The sequence below is a fragment of the Ambystoma mexicanum genome, chromosome 3q (genome assembly GCF_040938575.1).
Source record: "Ambystoma mexicanum isolate Mex_15411 chromosome 3q, UKY_AmexF1_1, whole genome shotgun sequence".
NCBI classification, from domain to species: domain Eukaryota; kingdom Metazoa; phylum Chordata; class Amphibia; order Caudata; family Ambystomatidae; genus Ambystoma; species Ambystoma mexicanum.
In genome coordinates, this window is record NC_090926.1 from 77,944,210 (window position 1) to 77,971,147 (window position 26,938).

The window sequence follows — 26,938 nt, forward strand, 5'->3', positions numbered from 1 at the left end:
CATGGGTAACGATCCTGGAGGGATCTCTGCCCTGTTTGCAACCATTTGTCTCAATGTTGCATTTTCGTTTCTTAACATCTGTACTTCAGTACTGAGACTCTGCATGGCTGCCATTACTTGTTGCATCTATTGTTCCATCTTTTGGGCGTCGCTTTCTGTTACAATTAGGTACTCACGAATGTCCGGAAACAGCAGAGGAGTAGAATATCTCTGAGGTATAGAGGTAATTCCCCCAAAGTGTTCAGAGGCCAGAGAACTGGACTCAGTGCACTCCGGGGGCAGTACCCTTGGGAAACCCTCGTGGGGAAGAAAACCCAATTGTGTCTCGTAGAGGATGGTGGCTTCCGAGTAGCTGTGGAAGAATGGTAAGTTCTGCAGGCTGAAGGAGGAACGATTCCAGGAATCCGCTCGGGAAGAAGGGTCGAGCAGCAATGTAGAGGAAGTCGAGTGCAGCAGGCTTGTGGACGGAACGGTTCAGAAATCCGCTCGGCGAAAAGGAACTCGAGCAGCAACGTGGAAGGAAGTCCGGTCGAGCTCTATGTAGTAGGCAAGGAGAAAAGTAAGGAAGGAAGCGAGAAAGGAAGTAGAGTAGAAACGAACCGCACACGAGTGCAAGGGGAACGAAGGCAGGAGGAGAAACAGGGAAAAAGTAAGGTAAGGAAAAGTAGAATAAGTTGAGACGGAACTCAGACAAAGTGCGCAGAGTGCAAAAGAGAGGCTTAGAAAACCTCAGCGGTAGTATTTGCAGAAAGTTAGAAAAAGCACCAGCGCGAAGCGAGGTGAAGCGAACAGAAGCGACGCGTCTGGCCCAACCATAGAGAGGAAGATATAGAATGGGCAGACGTGGTCGCCATGTTGGAAACAACTAGAACGGTAATCGTCGTGTGGTAATAGCGCTGATGAGCCGCCATCTTGAGTTCCATTGTTGGTATCTTGAATGACTCATTCTCCATTTCCGCCATGTGTGTCGAGCTGAATTCCTGACAGTTGGGTGCTAAATGCGCCGTTTTACCTCCAGATTTTTTCAGAGGTGAAAATCTCATTTAGCGCTCTATATTACCGCTGGCTATATTAGCGTGCAGTATTACTGCTAGAAATGCCCCATTGGATCCAATGGACCCAATGGAGAATGGGAATTTAACAGTGTCCAAACCATGATCCAGTGGCGTTAACAATATTACAGTGATGAGGCCCACAGAGTGGAGCTGCTTGGTTGGGAGCTGCCCTTTCCCTTGTGGCCCTTAGCCAATGGCAGCCCGGGCAGGAGCTGCCCTGGGAGGTTGGTCTGAAATAGGGGTGCTACGCCCAATCAGAAGCTCGGTGGGGGGGCTGGAGGGGAGGCAGGAAGAAGGTAAACCAGGACGCGGGTGGGGGGAACAGGGAAGGTGGAGAAGGCATGGAAAGAACAGAAATCAAAATGGATGAAATAAACCCAAGAAACCCAAGACCTCACCTCAGGCACACTGCTGAAAAATGGCTTGTAGTAAATTCAGGGTGGTGTACACCCTCACTGTTTCGTCTGGTGGGCTCCTAGGCCCAATCAGAAGCTCTGGGGAGGGAGGAGAGGCGGGAGGAAGAGAAACAGGTACATTTAAAAGGGGTTGCAGACTCTGTTATAACTTCAATAAGGTTTTTGATCATGTGTTTATGATGAAATGATCCCTCTCCAACTAAGATATTTTTTAAAATGTTTATTAAACAGAAAAAGATGATCCAACTCCTAGAACAACTTATCAGTTATTTCAAAAAAATCATGATTGGTGACAGACTAAAGCAGAAGCAAACCAACGTTCACATGTTTTGCACCCCCTGTGCTTCTCATGTAATGGTGCAAAAGGCAAATGATTATCCTAATGACAAGACTAAGAAGGAATTGTTAAATAGAACAATTGGAATTTGGCCCAACAATAAATTGCTATGTGACTGTAGACCAAATACAATTGTACCCGAGAATCATTTCTCCTCTGACTATGTGAGATATTAATAGAAATGTAATCACAAATAAGACAATCACATTTCTTAGTAAATGACGAATATTCAAAGTCCAATATCCTATAACTATGAAGACAACATATAATACATTTAGGAAAAAAGAATCTGTAACTAGCAAACAGAACAAATTATTATAGTGTTGTGCATCTATAGCTTTCCTCAAATAACATTTTTTCATTGAATATCATAGGTTCTTATTAGTGCAATTTAACCATAATGTCCCTTTAACAAATGTTGTTCAGTAATTAAATATATTGTCCAATGAAATATTGAACTTGCACCATCTGTACCACACAACAGGCCAAACCAAATGACAACATTTTCCTTTTATTCAACACATAAATCACACTTCACAGAGTGCCTGCCTGATAAAAGGTTTTAGTAACTTCAGTCTCAGTAAAGAATGGAAGGTGTGAGGGATCAGTACTTCTGCTCTCTATATAGTAGAGGAGAGGCACAGAGGACCCCAGCCAAGATTCTCTATTACGGTAGCAATGGACAAGCAATCAATGCCTATCTTCTCAGGAGGTGATGCAGGCTGGTTCTTAAGTACATTGTGGTCACCAAGCACCCACAAAGGAATGTCCACACACTGTATTAGTTAAAACACAGTCTTTATATAATTAATATTCAAGGTTATGTACAATATCACGATAACTCACTTTATACTCAGTTATCTATAATGGCAAATATATAGTTCTACTACGTGGTACCACAATTAGTATTAGATCTCTTTAAAATGCATCAACTGTACGGTTAAATGACACACAAATCAGTTTATAACGGAAACCAACAATAGATATAAGAGGAAAGCAGTTGGTTAGAACAAGTGGTAGAATACTGGCCCCGATACCTAGACACAGTTCTGTGTGGAGATCCCCCACAACTGTGCAACCTGTAGAATAAAGTTATATCACAAGCCCAGTCCATATATTGTTCACAAGAGACTTTCCAATAGTTCTGAAACCCCAAGGTACCTGGCGTTGTAGCGTTCCTTGTCAGGGAATCGACGGCCCTTCTTGAGTGCCCTTCCTTTAAGGCAGGAGTCACGGGTCGAACGTCCGACGGAGAACAGGGTGAACTACGACGGTGAAGTGGCAGCTTCTTTCCTAGCGGAGCTTGTTGATGGGGAAGCGTAAACGTCCTGCAAGGAAGAGGCGTGCGGGGCACCTTGGTGTCGATAGTTCAGGACCGCAAAGATTTTGAAGAACTGTGGCCCAGCAAGGGCGTTGAGTCGTCGGTGTCTCTGTGGTCTTTGGGTGGCGGGAAACCCACCAGCGGATGCTCCTCGGCGCGTCAATGGCCTGGCATTCTCAGGCGGGATAAGGCGGGCGGCAGTGTGGACGAGCGCGTCCATGAATCGAAAGTTCTTAGGCAACGGGAGCATGGCGGCTCTGGTCGGCGACGGCGGTCGTCGACAGTGGTGGACAACCGTCTGGGCGTTTCTCTTTGGGATTCCGCGGCAGTCCCCATCTCCGGTCGGCAGCCTGTCTTAGGTCTGTCTACCAGGGAGCTTTGGCAAAGATCAGCTGGTGCACGATGGTCCCTCGTAGCTCGGGAAGAGGGCGCTTTACCAGTTCCTCTCTGGGTCAGTCCTTGGAGACACAGCAGCTTTCAGATTGATGAAGAAGGGCAACAGCAATTCCTCTCTTCCAGCAGGGCTTCAAGGTCAAGCTTCAGTTTCACTCCAGTTACTTTTCGTAGTTTGCACTTCAGCTTCTGAACACAAATTCTATCAGTGAGAGACCCCAGATATACTAGTTGAGCTCCCATTCATTCTGCTGGGTCACACTCAGGCAACCAATCGGTCAGAAGGGCATTCATGCAGGCAGGCAGCCAATCAGGTGCATAGTGCATTCAGGTCATTCACTTCTCTCCAGACACTCACAACACGTTATGTGTATTGCTACAAGTACCCAGCCATTCAACACTCCACACTGCATTCATACCAGTTTCGGGCAGGCCTGTCTCAGTCATTGTGTCAAACACCAGATACTAGACATCGACAACACTGAATGCATATTCGTCACACACTCCATTCACCCCGGTCCCACCCACAACATACGGTCATTGGGAAGGCTCCAGCCAGTCTGGTCAGCACTTCCCCACACTACCATATATGGAACTTCCACCCAACAGCCAGTCAGGGGGAAGGAAAAGAGTCAGGGCTTCCCAGGACTTCGGGAAGATCAAGGTAAGAGGCGATGGAGGACAAGAGGCCACGGGGCCATCTTGTCTCCATCAGGAATCTACCAATTCCAATGACAGGGCCTGGGCATCCCAAAATGGAGGACGCTCCGAGCACCAGTCAATTCAGCACGGAGCTGCCACCAGCCCGTACCCTGCTCTGTGGGCCACACACAGGTGCCCAAAAACATACACTAGGGGCACAGGGTTGTACCCCCCACCCACAGGGCGTACCCACAACATACAGTCATTGGGAAGACTCCAGACAGTCTGGTCAGCACTTCCCCACACTACCATATATGGAACTTCCACCCAACAGGCAGTCAGGGGGAAAGGACAGAGTCAGGGCTTCCCGGGACTTCGGGAAGATCAAGGTAACAGGCAATGGAGGGCAAGAGGCAAGAGGGTCCTGTCTGGCCTGGGCATCCCAAAATGGAGGACGCTCAGGGAACCAGTCAATTCAGCACGGAGCTGCCACCAGCCGGTGCCCTGCTCTGTGGGCCACACACAGGTGCCCAAAAACATACACTAGGGGCATAGGGTTGTACCCCCACCCATGGGTGCCATAAGGGTATCCCATGGGTCTGTTCACCAAAACCAAAAGGGAGAGCTGCACCGTTTCAAATGAACTCCTGCGTGGAAAACACGACAGAACACACGATAAAAAGCAGTAAAGGGCAAGGATACAGAGGCCCTGTCCCTACGATGCATTTCCAGCATCACAGTTTCACAAAAACAGCAGGGCCCAGTGCAGGAGACATTCTACGTTGTGGATAGTTTGTGCCTCTTTTTTGCATGTCAACACTTTTTATGAATTGCCCATGTCCATAGGTCATGGATTTGCTTGAAAGTGTCATAACATTTCAAACATGTGTACGCCTCATATCTGTGTGATGTTTTTGTGATGTAGTAATAGGTTACGCTTTTGCTTGAAAGCCCCATCACATTTAGGACATGCATATGGTTTCTCTGTATCACAAGTAGATTATTTTGCTTTAAAGCCTTATCACATTGAGGACATGTATATGGTTTCACCCAGTATAATTTCTCTGATATATGGAAAGTCCTTTTCAATCTGTGAGATTTCCTTTATTTCATGTGCTCTATAAACCAGGCAGTTGTGTAATTTGAGCAAGGGCAGTTGATAGTTGAGCAGCTCCACCGAACATGTGGAGTTGCTTTGGTGCGTCGGTCAACAAGTGATTGTCCGTTCTTTTAAGAACATATTGAACAGGCAATGTTGCCATGCCTCTTTGCTCTCAATGGAGACACTGTGACACCATGAAAAGGGTTCAAAATACTGACTAGCATGGGAGACTTCTTAGCTGAAATGTTTTTTTGAAGGAAATTCAAACCTATCTGGAAACCCACAATCCCCTCAGCCGCCGCCAATCCGGCTTCCACCCCAGTCATGGAACAGAATCCACCCTCTTGGATTTAAAAATCCAAATGGACGAAATCAAAGACAACGGCAACATGGCCATCCTCCTCCTACTTGACCTCGCTGCATCCTTTGACATGGTTGAACCACCAAATCCTCTGTCAACACCTCTCCTTAGCTTCCCATTTCTCAGACAAAGCCATAGCCTGGATAGAGTCCTTCCTATCTAACCACACAATGAGAGTGTTTTCCACCTCATCGGCAGCCCCCCCCTGCCCCAGTAACCTGCAAAGTGCCTCAGGGCTCATACCCTGTACAACAGCTTCACAAAACCACTCTTTGACCTCCTCGCTGTCCTGGGTGTCACCTACACTAACTACGCCGATGGCACCCAAATCCTCTTATCCATCTCTGGCAAATACAACACCGACACCAATGCACTAAGTAAACTTTACCAAACCATCCAGACCTGAATGGCACAAAATAGACTTTGCCTAAATGATGAGAAAACAGAACTTCTCCAATTGGCAGACAATATCGACTAAACACACTCAATTACCTATATAAATCATTTCTCATTGATGGGACCATCATCACGGTTGCCAAAGAGTTAAAGACCCTGGGAGTATACCTAGACTACACGCTCTCACTTACCACACAAGTAAACGCTAATGCTTCAGCAGCAGCATACATTGTGAAACTTATGAACGCCTGCAGACCATTCCTTTCCACTGACAGCTGCATCAGATTTGCCTAGCCCTCATACTATCCAGGATCGACTACTGCAACTCCCTATTTGCAGGCACCAATGCACGCAATCTAAAAGAACGCCAGGTCATCCAGAATAACACAGTAAGACCGGCACTAAACATCTCCAAAAACAGAACATTTCTCCACAGCCAGACAAAACATCCACTGGCCTCCGGTCCAAGAACACATGTACAAAAAGCTAGCATTGACCCACAAATGTATCTCAAACACTGCCCCTACCTACCTAGCCAGAAAAATCTCCAAAACCCAATCTACCAGACCTACCCGGGCTGCCTACTCGCATCTACTTGAGATTCCTAGATTCAGGTGCCAGAAAGCAGGTGGAAGTAGATTCCCAGTGATCCCAGCCAAACTCTGGAAGGACCTCCCTCTAGCCGTAAGATCTGATGACTCCTTCTGGTCCTTCCGCGAAGGCCTCAAAATCTGGCTCTTCTCACATGACCCCCAAGCTTAACAGAACCTTCGCAACTTGACAACTCGTGGTAAGCAAACCTGTCCAGGAAATCACCCTCAGACAACCTGCAATTACTATTTTTATTTTATGATTGTAACCACTGTAACACACGTCCTGTAACCAATACATTACCTATGTATGTAACCCTGTAACCTTTGCCTTTACGTAAACCAGCGCCCAGATCCCCCGGGGTTTGGTGCGCTTTACAAATGTCAAAGTAAATAAATAAATAAATAAAAGAAAACACCCAACATATTTGGGAGCATGCAGATATAAAAGGCACCATCTCCTTAGGGCGTACTGAAGATTGAGTCCACATACAAGCATTTGTCTTAGTCCTGATGAAGGTCATTGTCAACAACCGTATGAAGGGATACATGGGATTTAGGTGCACCCTGTGATTACATACCGAAACTCGGAGTGTCGACATGTTTTAAAAAATCCCCTTAAATGACACTGAGTGTCAGAGATTAGAATGCATATCACGGACAACACAATAAGGCTTGTTTGTGTGCTATGCTGACTTATGAGCTAGAAATTAATCTGTAATGTTTTAACAGTATCGTCTTTTCGATAAATGTTAAAAAAGATTGCACAAAGTGTTGATCTCTATTTTTAAAATTCTGAAACCTTCATAATGGATGCATTTTGTTGTTTATTTGTTTTTCTTTTAGCATGTGTGTGCTAACCCCTAGGCATTTTGTATGAGACAGGATGTTTTGTTAAATAAACAATACATGTATCAAACATGTTAGAATACAAATAATTTCTTTTACAAAATATTGGGTCGATTATGGTTCATAAATTGCGTCCCAATCAAATGTACTAACTCATGAGCTTAAAGCAATGTCCAGGTGGGGTCTCCCTCTGCTCGTTTAAATGATATGTACTAGTAGCCCATCTTTAGTAGGACCTTAAGAGAGGTTGAGCCACTGTAAATATAGTCAAAAGATGACTCTCCACCTTCAAAGACTTATAACATTTAGAACATTGCTATGGTTTACCCCCAGTATCATTTGATAGATGTATCACAAATAAATTATTTAGCTTGAAAGCCATATCTCATTGAAGACATGAATTTGGCTTCAACCAGTGCGATTTCTCTTATGTATGAATAGTTAGCTTTTTTGCTTAAAAGACTTATCACATTAATAACACACATATGGCTTCCGCCCAGTGTGATTCTTCCGATGGACAGATGACAAATCAAAAGACTTATTACATCCATAACACATATATAGGGTTCTCTCATGTGTGCTTTCTCAGAGGTAACACTAAACTATGCTTTTCATATAAAGCCATATCACATTGCATACATGCATTTTGGTTCCTACCAGTGTGTTTTCTCTGATGTCACTTTTGATCTCCCTTTTGCCTGAAAGACTTGTCACATTCAGAACATTCATATGGTTTACACCCAGTGTGGCTCATCTGATGTATCAATAGATAACTCTTCAGCAGAAAAGACTTATCATATTGAGGACATATGTATGGTTTCACCCCAGTGTGATTTATCTGATGTAACACAAGATTGGGGTTTTCTTTAAAAGTCTTATCACATTCAGAACATACATATGGGTTTCCTCCAGTGAGATTTCTCTGATGTATAGTTAGATCTCCCCTTTGCATGAAAGCCTTATAACATTCATGCATGCATATCATATGCATGCATGTATAAGGTTTCTCACCAGTTTATGTTTATATGCTGATGTATCAAAAGAGGACTCCTCACCCTGAAAGACATCAGATTCAGAACATGATTAAGGTTTCACCCCAATGTGAATTCTTTGATCCATCACAAGTGCATCATTTTGCTTAATAGACTTATCACATTCAGAGCATGCATTTAGTTCCCCAGTGTGACTCCTCTGATGTATCGTTAGATGACTTTTCTTGAAAGATTTATCACATTCAGAACATTCATATGGTCTCTCCCCATTGCGATTCCTAGAATGTATCAAAAGATTATCATTTTGCTTGAAAGCCTCATCACATCGAGGACGTGCCTATGGTTGCTCCCACCCGCCAAGTGTGACTCCTCTGGTGTTTCAATAAATTACTCTTTTCCTTGAAAAACGTATAAGATTCAGAACTTGACTATGGTCTCTTCCAGGTGTGATTTCTCTTATGTATCACTAGCTGACCCTTTCCCTTGAAAGCCTCATCACATTGAGGACATGCATATGGTTTCACCCTAGTTTGAATCCTCTGGTGTAGCAATAGCTCACGCTTACTCTTGAAAGACTTATTACATTGAGAACATTCGTATGGTTTCTCCCCAGTGTGAATTCTCCGATGTATCACAAGTGCTTCATTTTGTTTGAAAGACTTCTCACATTCAGAACATGCGTATGGTTTCTCCCCAGTGTGATTTCTCTGATGCATCACTAGGTGACCCTTTTGCTTGAAAGCCTTATCACATTCAGAACATGCGTACGGTTTCTCTCCAGTGTGATTTCTTTGATGTACCCATAGCTGACCCTTTCCCTTGAAAGCCTCATCACATTGAGGACATGCATATGGTTTCACCCTAGTTTGAATCCTCTGGTGTAGCAATAGCTCACGCTTACTCTTGAAAGACTTATTACATTGAGAACATGCGTATGGTTTCTCCCCAGTGTGAATTCTCCGATGTATCACAAGTGCTTCATTTTGTTTGAAAGACTTCTCACATTCAGAACATGCGTATGGTTTCTCCCCAGTGTGATTTCTCTGATGCATCACTAGGTGACCCTTTTGCTTGAAAGCCTTATCACATTCAGAACATGCGTACGGTTTCTCTCCAGTGTGATTTCTTTGATGTACCCATAGCTGACCCTTTCTCTTGAAAGCCTTATCACATTGAGGACATGCATATGGGTTCATCCCAGTGTGAATCCTCTGATGTACCAATACCTCACCCTTACTCTTGAAAGACTTATCACATTCAGAACATGCATAGGGTTTCTCCCCAGTGTGAATTCTCCGATGTATCACAAGTGCATCATTTTGCTTGAAAGACTTCTCACATTCCGAACATGCGTATGGTCTCTCCCCGGTGTGATTCCTCTGATGTATCACAAGATGATCATTTCGCTTGAAAGCCTTATCACATTGAGGACATCTATATGGTGTCACCCCAGTGTGATTTCTCTGGTGTACCAATAGCTCGCCCTTTGTCTTGAAAGCCTTATCACATTCAGAACATGCATATGGTTTCTTCCCAGTATGACTCCTCTGATGTCTCAATAAATGGCTCTTCTCGTTGAAAGCCTTACCACATTCAGAACATGCATATGGTTTCTCCCCAGTGTGACTCCTCCGATGTATCAATAGATAGCTCTTCACCTTGAAGGACTTATCACAGTCAATGCATGCATGTGGTTTCTCCCCAGTGTGACTCCTCTGATGTATCAATAGATGGCTCTTCTCCTTGAACGACTTATCACATTCAGAACATGAATAAGGTCGCTCCCCGGTGTGATTCCTCTGATGTATCACAAGATGATCATTTCGCTTGAAAGACTTATCACATTGAGGACAGGCATATGGTTTCTCCCCAGTATGATTCCTCTGATGTATTAATAGATGACTCGTATCCTTGAAAGACTTCTCACATTCAGAACAAGCATATGGTTTCTCCCCAGTATGATTTCTCCGATGACTGACCAGTTCACACTTTTGCTTGAAAGACTTATTGCATTCAGAGCATGCATACGGTTTCTCTGCAGTGTGACTCCTCTGATGTATCAATAGATTACCCTTCTGCTTGAAAGCCTTATCACATTGAGGGCAAGTATATGGTTTCCCTCCAGTGTGATTTCTCTGATGAATCAACAGATCACTTGTTTCTTTAAAAGTCTTGTCACATATAGAACCTTTATGTTCTTTCTCTTCGGTGTGTAATCTCTCATGTGGCCACATATGGCCTGTTTCACTAAAAGTAGCTTCACATTCAGAAAATTCAAAATGTACCTCCATTCTGAGGACGTTATTTTGAGATAGTGATTTCTTTTTTTTTTGTAAGGAGCTCCTTGTCAAATTCAGTCTGAATCCCTCAGTTGGTCTCACCAGGTCAGGTGCATTTTTACAGACTTGAATGTCAAGAGTGAGCTTCTATCCTCAGCCAGAGCAGGCAGGTCTGAGATTAGAACCGTTCTACGTCCAGAGCATGGTTTCTTGCCTTGTATTCATGCTTTTTGGGCTTTAATCAACAACAGCTGCCACTGGAACATCAACAACTAGTGACTAGCACCACAGCAGGGGTGTTCTTGATTCTGAAGCATCACTTCCAAAGGTGGCGTTTGGCACCTTTGTTATACTGAAAGTTGTGCACCAGTGTCTTGGCTTTGACAATATTTGGTCAATTAGGTCTACAAATCCCAATGCATGAAGATGCTGAGCCTCCACTTTAGAGTGGCAGTCATTGTCCTCTCCTCTGCCGTCTTTTATATATGCATAACGCAGTGACTCAAAGCCCCCTTTAGAGGTACAGTGTGGTTATAATGGCTTGGCACCAATGGCCTCCTTATTTATTAGCAGTGATTGGACAAAGGACTGGATGTGTCTTGCAAAAGCATTCATAATTTCAGTCCTTTTTTAGTGAATTGCTTTTAGAGTCCGTAATATATTTCTCCCACGGTTAGAGGCTCTAAGTTGGGCATGACTGATGAACAAGAAATATCTCCTGAGATGCAGCTATCAGAGGAAACCTTTTTCATATACAATTTTCTTTTTAAAAACCTTTCTCTGTTTTCCATGCCCTGTTTGAATGAAAAGGGAAAACAGGATTAGTGTTCCATAAGTAAGAAATACATATTTCTTGTTTTAAAAATCAAATGTGAAAAAGCAAAAAGGCATGTTTCAACTTAATAAAACAGTTTTTTATGAAATCCTGGAATACTACTGTACTGTATAGAGGACACTGAGTTAAGTCACAAGAGTAACTCGTCCTCCATATCATGAACATTATTAATACAGAAATTACTAAACATGTGACCCATTGGCCATTCCCACATCATCCTTTGACACAGAAATCTGTAATGGTTTGACCCAACTAGCCCACAGGCAGGATGAACAAAATGCAGTGAAGTGCAGTCACTGTAGTCTGAGATATGGCCAAGCTTTCAGTCTCGCTTTGCTGATTGTGGTCAGCTGACTAGCTCCACGTTGCATAGAAAAGATGGTGGAACAAGAACAACGAGGAAAGGAAAGGTTGACTGCAATGAGATAAAAATAATGGGAGGCATGGCCATTTTGTTGAGTTACTATCTCAATGCATGTTGGGTCAATGCATAGCACTATACGTTAACTTCGTATTATTAACATCTGTGACAGTCATTATTATCTTGTCCGCCCCAATGAGTTAATGAGCATTGCATCCAGATGGAGGGCGAGGATGATGCCAGGGGCTACCTCCTAGGAAACTGCTGGTCTGAATAGAAATTCTGCTGGCACTCACCATGTTTTGTTCTGAATCCCAGGGACCCACCCTACCAGGACCTGCAAACCATATGGGAATAAATCTGAGTGTAGTGGTGCATCCCAGAGTGTGCTGTGGCTACAAAGTGCTTGGATCAAAGCAATAGTTCTAGTGTGGTATATGCCTGGTGTTGAGCACACAATACCCTTCTCAGTGAATTTTGTGCTTGCTCATGAGATGCCTGCCCAAAAGGTTAACTGGCATGCCTTGTGAATACAACAGGGGTGCTGACAATTATTGAGTACCTATTGTAATGGGTAATTTGTCAGTAAAAGGAACGCCCCAGAGAACCCTTGCATGGTTATTATGTTGTTTGATACAACTCTTAGTAACGTCCTATTGCAGGTAGACCTTTGAGCGGGGGAATGGGAAAAGGTTGCCCCCAATCACATTGGCACTTTATAATGAGTTACTGTGCCCTGCGGGAGGGTGTTTTTATTCGATGGCTGTGCATGCGGGTGGCTGTTGCCTGTGGGCCTGAGCATACTGCAGCGCAGGCTAAGGGCCCTGCTGTGTCTTTATGTATATGTGGTTCTGTCCTTGCCATGTGGGGTAATGACCCTGATGTGTCTGCATATAGTTCTGACCCTGTCCCTGTGGGATGACAGGGGCCTGGTCTGGGATGGTAGGCGATAGCCGAGTGGTGATGTGGGACAATTCGGGTTATAGCGCATAAACAGCCTGCTTCTACACTCTCGTGCAAAATGTCCTACCTGCCCACAAGACCAACACAGCCCCCAAATATAGGTCTTTGCCCCCAAATCCACCCCCTCTTTCCTCTCCGATAGCCCACCATTTCCCCCCTCCCATCCCCTGGCCCTTCTGTCTGTCCCTTGTGTAACTCTATTCAGGCTGTCTTGTTGCGGTGCCAATTCCCCTGAATACTAAATTTAGCTTTTAGTCTGTACTTGTTTAGCTTCTGCCCTTTGATTTTGTTCTACCCGGTCCTTCTCATCCTGTTTATGTCTTCAATAGTGTACTATCTGTGCTTGGATCTCAGGCTATGCCTTTGTTTCGATGCCCACTACCTTGATCAAATCTGCCTGCACCTCTAATGAAAGGCCCTTATGCAACATGTGATAAAAGACAGCAGTATTCTTATCCCATGCCTCTCCCGTCTCAAATCACCACATCTCATGTATCTGCTGGATGTAGAGAGCAGGGACCTCATCAGTTTTCATTGTGAGTGTCAGGATAGAATTAATGTCGGGGTGTCAGGATATGCGTTCCTCAAACGTTTCCACACTTGGGCTCTACAATTATTAAATGTCACTCCTGTGTACCCTGCCTTTCTCCAGATCTCATCTGCCTTCTCTCCCAGCAGGGAAGCAAAGAAAGTCTTCATATATCCCACAGCTAGTGTAATCCATGCCGTCTGTTTCTCTAGGGCATAAATCCACTTGCCAGCTCCCACAGTGAGGGAGGGGAGGGTGCATATTAGGTTGTCCCTATCCATGTGGGGCCACGGCACAGAGTGATCTCCGAGGACCCTTCTGTAGCAACAGAAACTACGTCCCCTGCTTCCCTTTTTGAGATGTCTTCCCTTTCTTCTTCCCATTGACAAGGGCCATTCAATGGGCCTTGGTCTAAGCCTGCAGCCCCATGGCATAACCCCCTACCCCCTTCTCCTGCTCCTCCTCCTCCTCCCCCTCCTCCTCCTCTTTTTCTCACCCCATCGTCGTTGTCCTCTTCCCTCTTGGTGTACACAGTCATAGTCCACGCGATCACAGCTCCCACTCCAGTCTCATGAACCCCTTGGTTCCCCATTTGAGTGGTAGTCAACTCCCTCGCGTCTACCTAAACATCCTTGAAAGGTTTACTGTCTATTTTGAGCAAGGCGTGGAGAGACGGAGCTGTACGAGGTTACTGGTGAAACAGCAATGTATAAACTAACGACCGCCATGCCGCTCAATGCAGCAAAATTGATAGCAGCCGAGAAGGATGGTGCAAGGTATCTGAATACGCAGATCATTAACAACTTACAGAACAATTCCAAATCATTAATAGACGTCAGACGCCTATGGAGCATGAATGCCTCCTCCAAACAGGGTTGAATAGACAATGATGCGAAATGTGTCAACTACTCTAGCTGCAACTCTGTGAGCGACTTTATATCCACTTCTATGAATGTGCATGATAAAGTGGGAAAGCTGGCCATTCCCGTTAATAAATCTAGCCATAATCCTGCAAGTGGGTCCAGCCCTATTTTTATGAACACACATGATAAAGCAGTAAATTTGCCAATCTCTGACACAGAGGTACTCACCATAAATACTCAAAGTGACTTAAATAGTGTGTTTGCTGTGGCAAAAGACAATGCTGTTTGCCTAGCAATACCGCAGGTACAAGTGGCAAAATCAACAAGAAGGACAAAAATCGGGATAACAACAAAGGTGCTATTTTAAGCAGCGGAACACGCAGCACAGCCTTTGATGTATTCACCAATAGTATCCCCGAAATATAGATACAACCAGGGAAGTGCAAAAGGGCATAGTACACAGCATCAAATAGATAACCAGATTAAGGGAAAAAGTTCTATGCATCAGGATACTAGCCAAGATAATGAAGCAAGCATAGTATTTGATACACAAAATGAAATGCAACCCATGCGAGACATGCTACATTTTTTCACAATCTCCGATTCCCTACCCAAATCAGGGAAATTCGATGATTGACACGTCAGCATCCTCCCAGTCATCATTTGCAAAGACCACACCTAGACAGTCCTTTGGGTTGAGACCTCCTACACTACTTTCACTAGAGGTCACTCTGAACGCCATAAATAATGGCTTCTTTGCTGTGACAAAATTGTATGAAACACTTGTTGCTAAAATGTCAGTACAAGAAGATATCTGCAAATTATTATGTGCAAAGATTGACTGGATGGCTCATGAAAAGAAACAAGATAGAGGTCCAATGAACTCGTACTGCCGATTAAATAACATTTGAGTAATTGAACAAAATTGTAACCACCCAAAGGATGTGTGTCAGCAAACAGACGAGGTATGGATGGTGAATGAAGTCTTGAGTAGCCATCATATATCTATAGAAGATATTACAACACAAGATATAAACAATAGCTAAAGTCCCATTACACAACGGTTAGGACTTGACACCTAGGATGCTGCACTACCAGCAAGCAATGATATGATAGGTTATGATATGATAGGTTATTTATAACGCGCTTAATACCCAGAGGTTTCTAAGCACAGACCCGGGGATCGAACCTGTGTTGCTGAGTGTCATCTTCCAAGGCAAGCATGTAGCCCCCGAGCTATCCTCCCGAGACCTGATGAAATTGTGTTAGACACTTCACAAGGGGGAGAACCATTATTTGAAGTCTTTAGAACACGAAAAGGGCGTAAAACAGAAAAAAGCAAGTGAGGCTAAAAATGTACAAACAAAAAAACAACAAGCAACCAAACAAAATAAATCCAATAATGCTAAGAAATGTATAGATCAATTGACAACTCCAGTACAACAACAACAAAAACAAACAAAGTTATGAAAGCTCAGAGTCCATTAGAAAAAGTTGTAGAGATAGAAACAACCCCAACAAAGTAATGGTAATGAACCATCTGATGAGGAGGTAATGATGAATCTCTCCACATATTCAATATCCTCTTACCCGCCGCAAATTAATACCGAAGATGGTCCCACAGAGGGAGAGTGTATAGTAAACAATATATATGATGTAGATGATCTTAAAATTAATAATCAAAGTGATTACGATGAAAGACAGTTCCTTACTTTAGAAGAGAAATGGAAGCTTTCAAATCATATTTCCTCAAAAAGGACTCCTGTGCGAATGGCTCGAGCAAATATTCATAAGCCCCATTCCCCTGCAAAAAAGCATCCAATAAAAATCTCCTAAAGAACTCAGATTCTCTGATCGTGATAATGAGCAATCGTCATAGAAACAATCCTTTTCCAAAAAGAACTACCCTTATGATCATATTTAAAACATTTCCAAAGCTACAGCAAATCAGGTCATGCAACATAGAATCGTTACGTTACCAAAATAGTTGAGCCATGGACACAGTCATTTTAACAATACCTTCCATGATTGTTAAAGATCTCATAAGGAACGAAAAGCAAAGTCTACGTGAGGCAGGGTTTCACTTAGTTAAAACAGGCAACAGTGACTATAAAAGAGAATGGGCGACTGTGAAACGAGTATAATCAAAACAAAGTAGAGGCCCAATACATAAACTGTAGAGGTGTTATAGAGAAATTGTCTAGAAGTGTTCACTTTGAACCAGATAACTACGCAGATAATATTTCAGAATGGGCGGGGATAGCCAAGGTAATTGACAAGTCCAATAATCCAGCAAGAAAATAATGCCAAAAGCAAGACAAAGTAAGAACAATTAAATAGTTAGCTAGAATGCCAGAGGTCACAGGTATTTGCTTAGTCCAAACAACACTAATCCCTTTCAAAATGCTGAAATTGTCATCCTCCAAGAAACTTGGCTACTTACTGAACCAATATTGTCAGGCTATGACCTGGTCTGGATTCCAGCAATTTACCACGGTAAGGGTAGACCGTCATCAGGATTGTTGACTGCTGCCAAGCTAAACACGAATAGCACATTAATAGCCTGGGCTTCGCCACACTCATGCTTACAGTTGTCCAAACTAATATTTAGAGATTAAAGAAATGCTATAACATCCCAAATAGCAATATTGAACTTATATTGGAATCCGGCGATGGTGTCCGATAAACTTTTTATTCAGTTAACTATGGACATGTTGGATTTAATATCCAAGGATGGCAAAATTGGTATGTCTTTGATTGTGGGAGACCTCATTTTGAAAGGTATTGGTTTAGTAAGCACTAAACTATCAACTTAAGCCAAATTATGGCTGAATTTAATGAAATAGAGAAGCTTCAAGATGGTAAACGGCACCTTGGAGAGCGATACACCTCTTAAACACACATGGTGAAGGGATGCCTCTAGAAAGATCTTGAATTATGCTTTTGTTTCTGAACAGGCATTATCTGGGGTGAAGGATTTTGTGATTCTCCGCACAGCAGCCAGCGATCACGATATGTTGTAAATCTCATGGTCAATAACTCCTATAGAAATTCATGGCAGGTATAGAATTCAATGGCATCAATCTAATCTTAGTAGACTGAGAGAAACCATGGCAAATGATTTGCAACATAGGCCCTCATTCCGGAGCGGCAAACTACGAGTCTGCTGGCGGAACGGCACCCGCCAGCAGACTTTCACAGAAGCTCCCCATTCGCCGCCTGATTTACCGGACCGCCGGGGCTGTAATGCCCCGGTGTTTCCGGCAAAGTAGGCAGCGGTAAATCATTATGGGTCCGGCAGCTACCTGTCGTTTTACTGGCATGGTTACCGCCAGACCCATAATGAGGGCCATAGTGTCCAAACTGAACAGTGGTCCTACATAGACACCCTACAGATACTCCAGCAGGTCCATAAGAGAGGGTGCCGAACACAGATAATACACATATGATCCTGTTGTTCAGGAATTAAAAAATCAAAAAGAGGCTCATACGGTGGATTGCACACTTGCAACCTGGTGATGACTGAACTGTTAACCAGCCTTCGCACCAGGTTCACATATCGCTTGATCCATCATAGAGATCTAAGGAAACAAATAGCAGGTGAAAGGATGTTGGGTGCTTTAATTTCGTAAATATGGAGGCTGTTGAAAGCATCCCCTATGGATGTGTGTGCCTCCATTGCCTTAAATACCATTAATGAGGCAGCATGGATGACCCATTTCTCGGGAGTCTTTGCAAGGAGTGATGACAGTGTTTCCCCGTTGGCGATGGAAAGCGTAGATCTCAGCACAATTATGTTTGACTATGACGAAATCATGATATTGATTAAGAGACCCAGCTCATCGAGAGCACCGGGCCCAGACGGGTTAACAAATGTCACCTTGAAAGCTAGCCCTCAAGAGTGGGCGAGAATATTACTCAGGAATTTTCAGAAAATAATTTTAACAGGTGTCATTCCGACTTCATGTCAATCTTCAGTCATCATTCCTTTGTTCAAGAGGGTCAATAGGAACTATCCAACCAATTATCGTCCTATTGCTTTTGATGGCAAACCTAGTTTGGTAACCTGCAGGTTGCATACATCTTGCAACTGGTATGCAACTCAGGAGCGAACCCATACTCCTTGACATTCTATGTTATCACCCTGTTGCTTTACACCAGGTACCCTGAAAGTGAGATAACCACAAACTACAATATTCCACCGAGTTTGTCAAGTTCTCTGCCTGCCATGCAATTCATTCTGCTTATTCTTTATTTCCTCTTACATGATGAATACACAAAGCGAACCAGATGCTTACGCAGAGTAGTGATCCATAGTTCCATCCGGTCTGTACATTTACAGATCCTCTGCAATACCAAACACTGTAGTTATGCTCCAGCTCACTTTGCATTATGATTGTATTATATTTTACCACCTGCAGGAGACAACTGGGCAAACTGTTTTCAGGGCCTTTTATTATCATATCTATTTATTTGTGTCCATTGATGCAGCTAACCTTTTGCATTTTACAGATACTCATCTATGGCTCACAAATTCTTTTCGCCCACTCGCACAGTCGAGTAGATTTTATGAAGGGCGAGCAGTATTTACCAGACATGTTTGAAAGTTTTATTTAACTTTTACTTCGTTTGCAATAAAAGTCAAACATAAGGTCACTGTGCATGGCTGGATTCTGGGTGGCAGCAGTGTGCCAAACAAAGTAGGTTTATAGTGACATGCACCATTTTGCTGAAATCGCATTTTAAATGCGTTATCCTCGGTTGCTACGGGTCGAGTGCAGTTCTCTTAGGTTGAATAGGTAAACTAAATTACCCGACCTGCAGGTCTAGCTGAAGTTTAAAGAATTTGCAAGGCCTCGCTCCTCTCACTAATGTCTTATTTCAGCGGTATGCAAAACTGCTGTATCTCATTTCATGTCTTGGGTACAATTAACTTCTGGTGACATTAGCAATATTAGTACAAAATTGCTAATCAAATGGGTCGGTTTGCTAATCAAACATGTTTTAATTGGCAAACTCTGCTAATCAATTTTTGAAAACTAATTCATGCCTTGCATCAAAAAACAAACAGAATATTTACCTAGCTTTTTTTGACTTTAGACAGGCGTTCGACCTAATCTCAAGAAATGTATTGTGGAAGAAATTGCGAAACGCCAATTGTCCCCCGGCCCTTTTATATTTGGTGCAGCAGTTACACACCAACACCTCAGTCAGAGTAAAATTAAATTGAGAGGGACTGCTAACAGAAAATACCAGCATTTCGAGGGTTGAAGCAAGGCTGTTCCATTAGCCTCAACACTTTTCAATTTTTTTATCCACGATATAGGCAAGGCCCTGGACACTCCACCATCATTTGCCCCAAAAATAGGCTACATAAGAATCACACGTCTGCTTTTTGCTGATGACCTGGTGATCATTGATCAAACGCCAATAGGGTTACGAAGGCAATTAGAAGCACTAAAGGCTTATGCCGAGGAAAACCAACTCACCATTAATTTAGCTAAATCCAATATTTTAATGTTCTCATACATGAATAAAATCACACTTAGGGCCCAATTCATAGAATCCTGCGTAGAAAAGGCGCAAGCGCCGTGCGCCGAGAAGGGGCATACACCAGCCGTGGCGCAGAGAAATAATTGCGCGGCACGCGTATTCATGGATTTCCAGAGGCATCAATAGCCGTGGCGCAAGGAACATCAAGCTGCATCAGTAACGCCCCCAACACGCCCCCATGCGCAGTAAAAAGCAAGTGGCATACATCCCCCTAGTGAAATCGCGTGAAAACTCAGCGAGTTCCCCGTCAGCACCCCAGCCAAATCACATGAAAACTTCGGGTGTACCCCAGAGTAATTGCGTGAAAACTCTGCATGTATCCCGGCCACACCCCAGCCTAATCGCATGAAAACACAGCGCGTTCCTCGGCCGCACCCAGGCATAATCCCGTGAAAAACCAGATTGTTCCCCGGCCGCACCCCAGCGTAAATGCGTGAAAACTCTGCGTGTTCCCCAGCCACACCCCAGCCAAATAGTGCGTCTGCACGTCGCAATTCTCTGGAAGCAGACTCGTCCTGATGGGACACCCACACCCCAGCCCCCATCACCCCAGCATGCAGGCAGCCCCCTCCACACAGGACACGCCAGCCCCCATCACCCCACCCTGCAGGCAGCACCCTTCACATGGGACCCCCCAGCCCCTGTCACCCCTCACCCCACCCTCCAGGCAGCCCCCTCCACATGGGACCCCCAGCTTCTTTCACCCCTCACCCCACCCTGCAGGCAGCCCCCTCCACATGGGACCGCCCCAGTCCTGGTCACTCCTCATCCCACCCTGCAGGCAGCCCCCTTCACATGGGTCCCCCCAACCCAGTCACCCCTCACCGCACCCTTCAGGCAGCCCCCTCCACATGGGACCCCTGGAGCCCCTGTGACCCCTCACCCCACCCCACCCTGCAGGCAGCCCCTTCCAGATGGGACACCCCAGCCCCTGTCAACCCTCATCCCACCCTGCAGGCAGCCCCCTCCACATGGGACCTCGGAGCCCCTGTGACCCCTCACCCCACCCCTCCCTGCAGGCAGCCCCTTCCAGATGGGACACCCCAGCCCCGGTCAACCCTCACCCCACCCTTCAGGCAGCCCCCTCCACATGGGACACCCCAGCCCCCATCACCAGTCACCCCACCCTGCAGGCAGCCCCCTCCACTTGGGACACCACAGCCCCTGTCACCCCACCCTACAGGCAGCCCCCTCCACATGGGACCCCCCAGTCCCCATCACCCGTCACCCCACCCAGCAGGAAGCCCCCTCCACCCGAGCCCCCATTACCCCACCCTGCAGGCTGCCCTCACCAGAACGGAGATCACCTGCATGCTGGACGCTGACATAGTGACACATGTTCACTCCATCAATGGCATTTCGTGCACCTTGGCTGCCGTGTTGTGATATCACCCTGAACATCCATGGCAAAATGTATCCTGCAAACACAAATAAATGCATACACCTGGGCCTCATCCTTGAGTGTGGCAGCTGCTCAAACACAATTGCTGTCTGCAACCATCTTCCAACATACATGTATGACTAGTTATTGGTAAAGTGAGGTCCTGCTGGCCATGTGACAATGTCATGTCACAAATCCCCATGGAGAAAAAGTTACACAATGCCAGAATAAAAAGCAGCCTCAATGTGTGCCACATGAACAGACATTGACCAGGCGTGTCACGGCCTGAGCCTCAATGAGCTGCCATTACCATAACAGATGTCCTAATAAACACATCACCGTTCCTCCCATGTGTGAAGGACATGATATGAAATCAAATGACATGGCATTCATAATGCGCAAACACACAAGTGTCTGAAGGCGCAACGAGTCCAGGGAGGGTGAACAGAGTGAAAACAGAGAGAAGGATCTAGGTAGGCCAGGTGACATTGAGATGGCCACAGTGCATGGGAAGTGGGGAAGGTGAAATGTGCAGGGGGAAGGGACAGGGGGCAGAGCAGTACATGGGAAGGACATCATAAGAAATACAACAACAAAGAAAATCATAGAAGTGCGGGCAGCTGATGGCAAGTGCAAGGCTAAGTGCAGACATCAGGTGTCAAGTGCAGGTAGGGGGCTGTAGGAATACAGAGAAACAGTCCAAGTGCAGGGGATGCCAGGGAGGCAGTGCAGGTGTGCAAATGGTGGGCGAGGGGACCTTGGGCCGAGGTCAGAGGGTAGCCAGGTGACTAGTGCAGAACCAGACAGGAGTTCAGCAGGGTAGAGGAGGACAGAAAGCACAAGCAAGGGGGAATGACTTGAGTTCTAATTGAGTACATGTCAATCAGACAGGGCGCCATGCACCGAGACTGCTGCATTGGTCTGACGATGTGTAAAACCAAAGTAATGCCAATATTGCATGGCAGTGCAAGATGCAGACCAACGCCAGAGATTATCATAACTGCACAAAGACATGCTGGTGAAGGGGAAAGCACGACATGTGTGTTACACAGCATCAAGCAAATAATGTGAAATTATCGTGGACATGCAACACTCCCACAGTCACCCCACCCAGCTCCCTCACAAACACAATGAGGGCTAATACACAGTGATGCTGCACATGTGAAAGCAAATGCCACTTGACCGTGCACACCCTAAATCCCCCTTCACACTCCTCCACTGGTCAGACATGTGTAAATTCACCGCGCATATGGATAGGAAACATGACACATGCATGCAAGTAAGCACACACATCACAAACGATGCCCAGTACCAGGGACACTAAACGGACATTGGAAAAAAAAAGAATCTGAGAAACAATGACTGAGTTAAGAAAATAAATTATATTGTACAGTTGTATTCACCTCATACAAACTGTAAATCAAAGTTCAAAATATGTACATGAAGAAATAAAAATAATGCTAAAATGTCAATGTCCATAACACAAATTAAGAAAACCCAAGTTAACTATGTACAAAAAAAACATGGAGTAATGTCAAAAACCTCCAAATAATAAATCAAACCAACAGACACTTACATCGAAATAACTATTTACAAAGGCAGTGGGCTAGTCCTCCTCACCATCCTTCCTCAATGTTTTGATCAGGGCACCATTGTGCACTGTATCCACTTCCCATAGGTGGGCCTCCGCTCTCACCTCGAGGGCTTGCAGGGACTCCAGCATGGTCCGCTCCATCCCCTCCCACTCCCTGTAACTCTCCTCGAGGAGCTCAGCCCACCTCTCTGCCCGAAGCAGTGCTATCTCCGCCCTGGCTATGGTGAGTATCGCCTCCTCAGCCCGCTGCCTCTCTGCCCCGACTTGCTGCCCCTACCGCTCCAACATGGAAGACAACCTTATCCGAAGGTCCATATTTACGTCCTGCCTGATGGCAGATACCTGCCCCCTTTTGATGGTATGCCCTGAGTCACAAATCCTCCTACTCCGAGCCTGCTGCTGCGTTATTGCCTGGTGCCTGCATTGCCTGGCCAGCCTCCGGGCTGATGATATTACTAGGGGGCTTCTGGCATGTGCCCTGCTCCAGGGTGCCTGCTCTCCCTCCATTGCTATATCTCCTGTCACCTGGATCGGTGTGGTGACCACCTCGGCTGATCCAACCTTGACTCCCAACTCAGGCAGGGATGTGATCTAAGCCAGGCGAGCCAATGTGGGTTTGACAGGTACACAGGGGGCCCTGGTGTCATCTGGGCCAGAAGGCGCCAGGGAGGACGACAGAGGACGAGGAGGGGTTTGCATAAGTGGCCAGGCCACACGCCCAAGTCAAGACCAGGAATGTAGCTAGCCAGTTCAGGAGACGCCATACCTCATTGTGATGATGTGCAAGCCCCCGATTGGAAGCCTGCACATCTTCACTAATGGCAGATGTACGCCTCGCGTTACCGGCTGGCTCGGGTTCCACTCTGTCTCCAATGGCTTCATCCGCAGGCATTGGGGGGTCGGTTTGCGTGGAAACATCGACTCCTGCGGATGGGTGTGGCCTGGGGCATGCCAGCAGGCGCATAGTGGTGCAGGCGCAAGCCCAGGGGCAGGATTTGGCACAGGCAACTCCACAGCAACCTGCACTGCCTCCTGCCCCCGAGTATGGACTGCAGCAGTCACCCATCTCATCACCCCCACCGGGCCCCATGGACAGGGCTGATACAGCCTCCTTCTCCTCCTCCTCCTCCTCCTCCCCCGCCAACCTGGATGACTCCCCAGCGTCTTCTGCAGTGGATTGACCCTATGAGAGTGCACCTGTCCCCACCAGCTGCTGAGTCGTCCACGGCCACCTTCGCCCTCTTGGACCTCCCCTCAACAGCTGTGGCCGATGGCATAGACGCAGCATCAGTCTGTAACACCGTCATGACACAGTCTCCTCGCTCCCCGATGATGTACATTCCAGGGGACATGACTGGGCCCTGCGTCTCGGCCCGGTGGAGGAATCCCCGCTGCCTTGCTCCACAGCACCTTCTCTGCCCGCTTCTTCCAACGGCGTTGATGGATAAGGAGACATTGAACACACACATCAGGGCACTGTACCTATATGTGTTTGGCACAAAACATATCCACATGATCTACACTGCCAAAGGTCACAACCATCAACACCCTCCACAACACACAGGTACACACAATGTACATACATGCACATACATGTCTATCCCTCACAACACAGTCACATTGTTGGACATGCCACTGTCAACACCTACAAATTGTGCATGAAACACACAAACATGCATCATGGGACATATTCATGTCATGCACACACATCACCTCACAGTCCTAAGGCAGTGCACCGAGCTATCACATTGGAGTTCCCACAACGTCAATAAGGCAGGCACATCTCAGACACATACACATATACACCATGCCTGTTCATGATGTTTGACGACAACACCCACGTGTCACACCTCTCACACAGGCACGTCTCAGACACATGTGAAAAATGGTGTGCAGTCATAATGTTGAAAAAATAATATCGAATAATTTCGAAAAAAAATTGGGTTCCGGGGGTGGTAAAAAAAAAAAAAAAAAAAAAAAAGTTCTTCGACTTTGTTTTAGACATTATGATTTTCGATATCATTTCATTCGACTTTATAATATGCTGCAGTACAACACACTTGCTAATGTAACACCGTTGGAATAATGCATGCTACATTGTACACTTGCAGCACTGTCTGGGAAATTCAGACAGGCATCCGTATAAGAGGCATACTTGCCCTAAAGCCAAGGTGTACACTGCCACCATACATCAACGTGCACATGCACAGTGGAGGACAGCAACACATGGACACTCACCTGACGACTCCAGACGGTGCTGAAAATGGCTGACCTGGGTGTGCAGCGCCGGGTATAACCTCTCCAGGACCTGCATGTCGGTGGTGCTCAAGAGGCCGCTGCGCCCCCCTTGGTTTTCACCCGCACGGAGGAAGTGCGGAGCCTTGTTGAGGTTCCTGGACATTCAGGTCCTCCCAGCGCTTGTGCATATACTGGTAGTCACGTGGTGCCACCCCCCAATGTCTTGATGGCACCCACGATCTGGTCCCAGATCAGTTTCCGTCCTTCTTTGCCAACTTGCGTTGGTCCGTGGAAGAGGGCATCATAATGCCCCAGGATTTGCGCCACAAGTATGTCAACTTCCCTGGCTGAGAAGCTGACAGCCCTTTGCCTCAGTACCACATGGTTGCCACTAACCTCTGAAGATGTTGTTTGAGACATGGCAACCCCCGAGGCAGGTGTGGATGGGCAAGGTGGTCCTGGGGCTGGGCTGTGGAGCGGTGTTCTGGCACGTTGGGAGTCTTCTGGATCAGCTGAGGTGGTCACAGGGCCGACGACAGGAGCACTGCAATGGCTGTAGAGGAGGCAGTCAAACTGACACAATCGTTCACAATCGGGATAAACGAGTGCATAGGAGAACATCACACACTTGTGCAAGTTAGAGCGGACGGACATGTGGACTTCGTAGATATTTGCATTTCCACGCGATCTGTTCACTACTGCGACAGTGCAAGCTTTTTGTTTTGGTTGGGGATTTGCCTCCGTGCACGCACGCGTGTACTTTTCCCTATTTTCTGAGGTGAACAGTGAGTCGCGTATGAATTTTGCATACTGTGGGTTCCCCTGTGTGTCACATACCCCCATTCTTAACATCACAGTACCTTATGTGTCCTTCGCGTACGTATTTTTTGTGTTGCTGGGTGCCACAGCGTACTGCGTAACCTTTTATCTTTTCACGTGAGCTACCGAGGGGTCACGTACACGATTTAACTTTTTTGGGGTGCCTGTGCATTACGCATCCCGTTTGATTTTCTCCACAGGGATTACATTGAGCCTTGCTGGAGCACACTGGTATGTTTGTAAGACAGAATCACATGCAGTACCCTTTGGGAACAAGACACACAATTAAGACTAAGAGTGTCAGTACAATTTCACCTTTGGTACAAGCCTGTACTACACAGTAATGTGGTAGCAGTGGCTGAGCAGCCAGACTTATCTCAAGAGTAGAGTGAGCAGTACAAGAGGTTACACAAAGGACCAGCAATCACAGTGATTCAAACAAACACTTACTCAAGGTTTCTTGGTAAAAGAATATACTTTTATTTACACAGTCATTTGAAAAACTTTCCACTAGCAAGAGCAGCTCAATATCACACTCTAATACACTACAAAATACAATCAGTCAGTTCCTGAAGAAGCTCAGCTCCCCTGAAGTGGGAGAAAAATGGCACTTCAGTTACTTTAAAAGGGCATAAGATGACAAGGTTATAAGAATCAAAAGCACAAATACTTTCAGAGGTAAGCCAAATAGTTTCAGTTCACTACAACCAGCAATTCAATTCAATAGGCCTGGGCCAAAGTCAATGGTTCAGAGTCTTGGATAGGATAGCATAGTTCTGGTAGTAAAACGTTAAGTCTTTGCCACGGTTTTTAGAAGTAGATATTCAGAGGAAAAGTTAGATGTTGGTTTAGGGATGGACAAGCCTTGGGAGTTGGGAAAGTTTCACAAACTTTCACCGCAGCAGAAAGGATTTCCTGACCGTATTTGCACAGTACCTATAAAATGAACAAGAGCTGTTGCTAAGGCAGTTGTTCCTGGCAATTCCTGCAGATCTCGCTGTGCCTGAGTTTCAGTCGTGAGGACAAGAAGGAGGACGTCAGGAGGTACCGTCACTGTCCAGGGAAGAGG

General features: G+C 45.6%; 1 protein-coding gene across 3 annotated transcripts in view; it reads right to left on the reverse strand.

Annotated features, from left to right (window-relative positions):
• The window catches only part of LOC138582156 (zinc finger protein 268-like), a 373,736-nt gene that overhangs the window by 320,966 nt on the left and 25,832 nt on the right, over positions 1-26,938 (reverse strand). Inside the window, exon 3 of one of the 3 annotated variants that reach the window (XM_069653186.1) lies at positions 1,685-11,527. The exons of the other annotated variants lie outside the window; for them this stretch is intronic. Within the exon in view, the coding sequence (XP_069509287.1) occupies positions 8,883-10,745 (1,863 nt within the window). The 5' untranslated portion in view covers positions 10,746-11,527 and the 3' untranslated portion in view covers positions 1,685-8,882. Of the gene's footprint in view, positions 1-1,684; positions 11,528-26,938 lie in introns of those variants that run through there. 3 annotated transcript variants of the gene reach the window in all.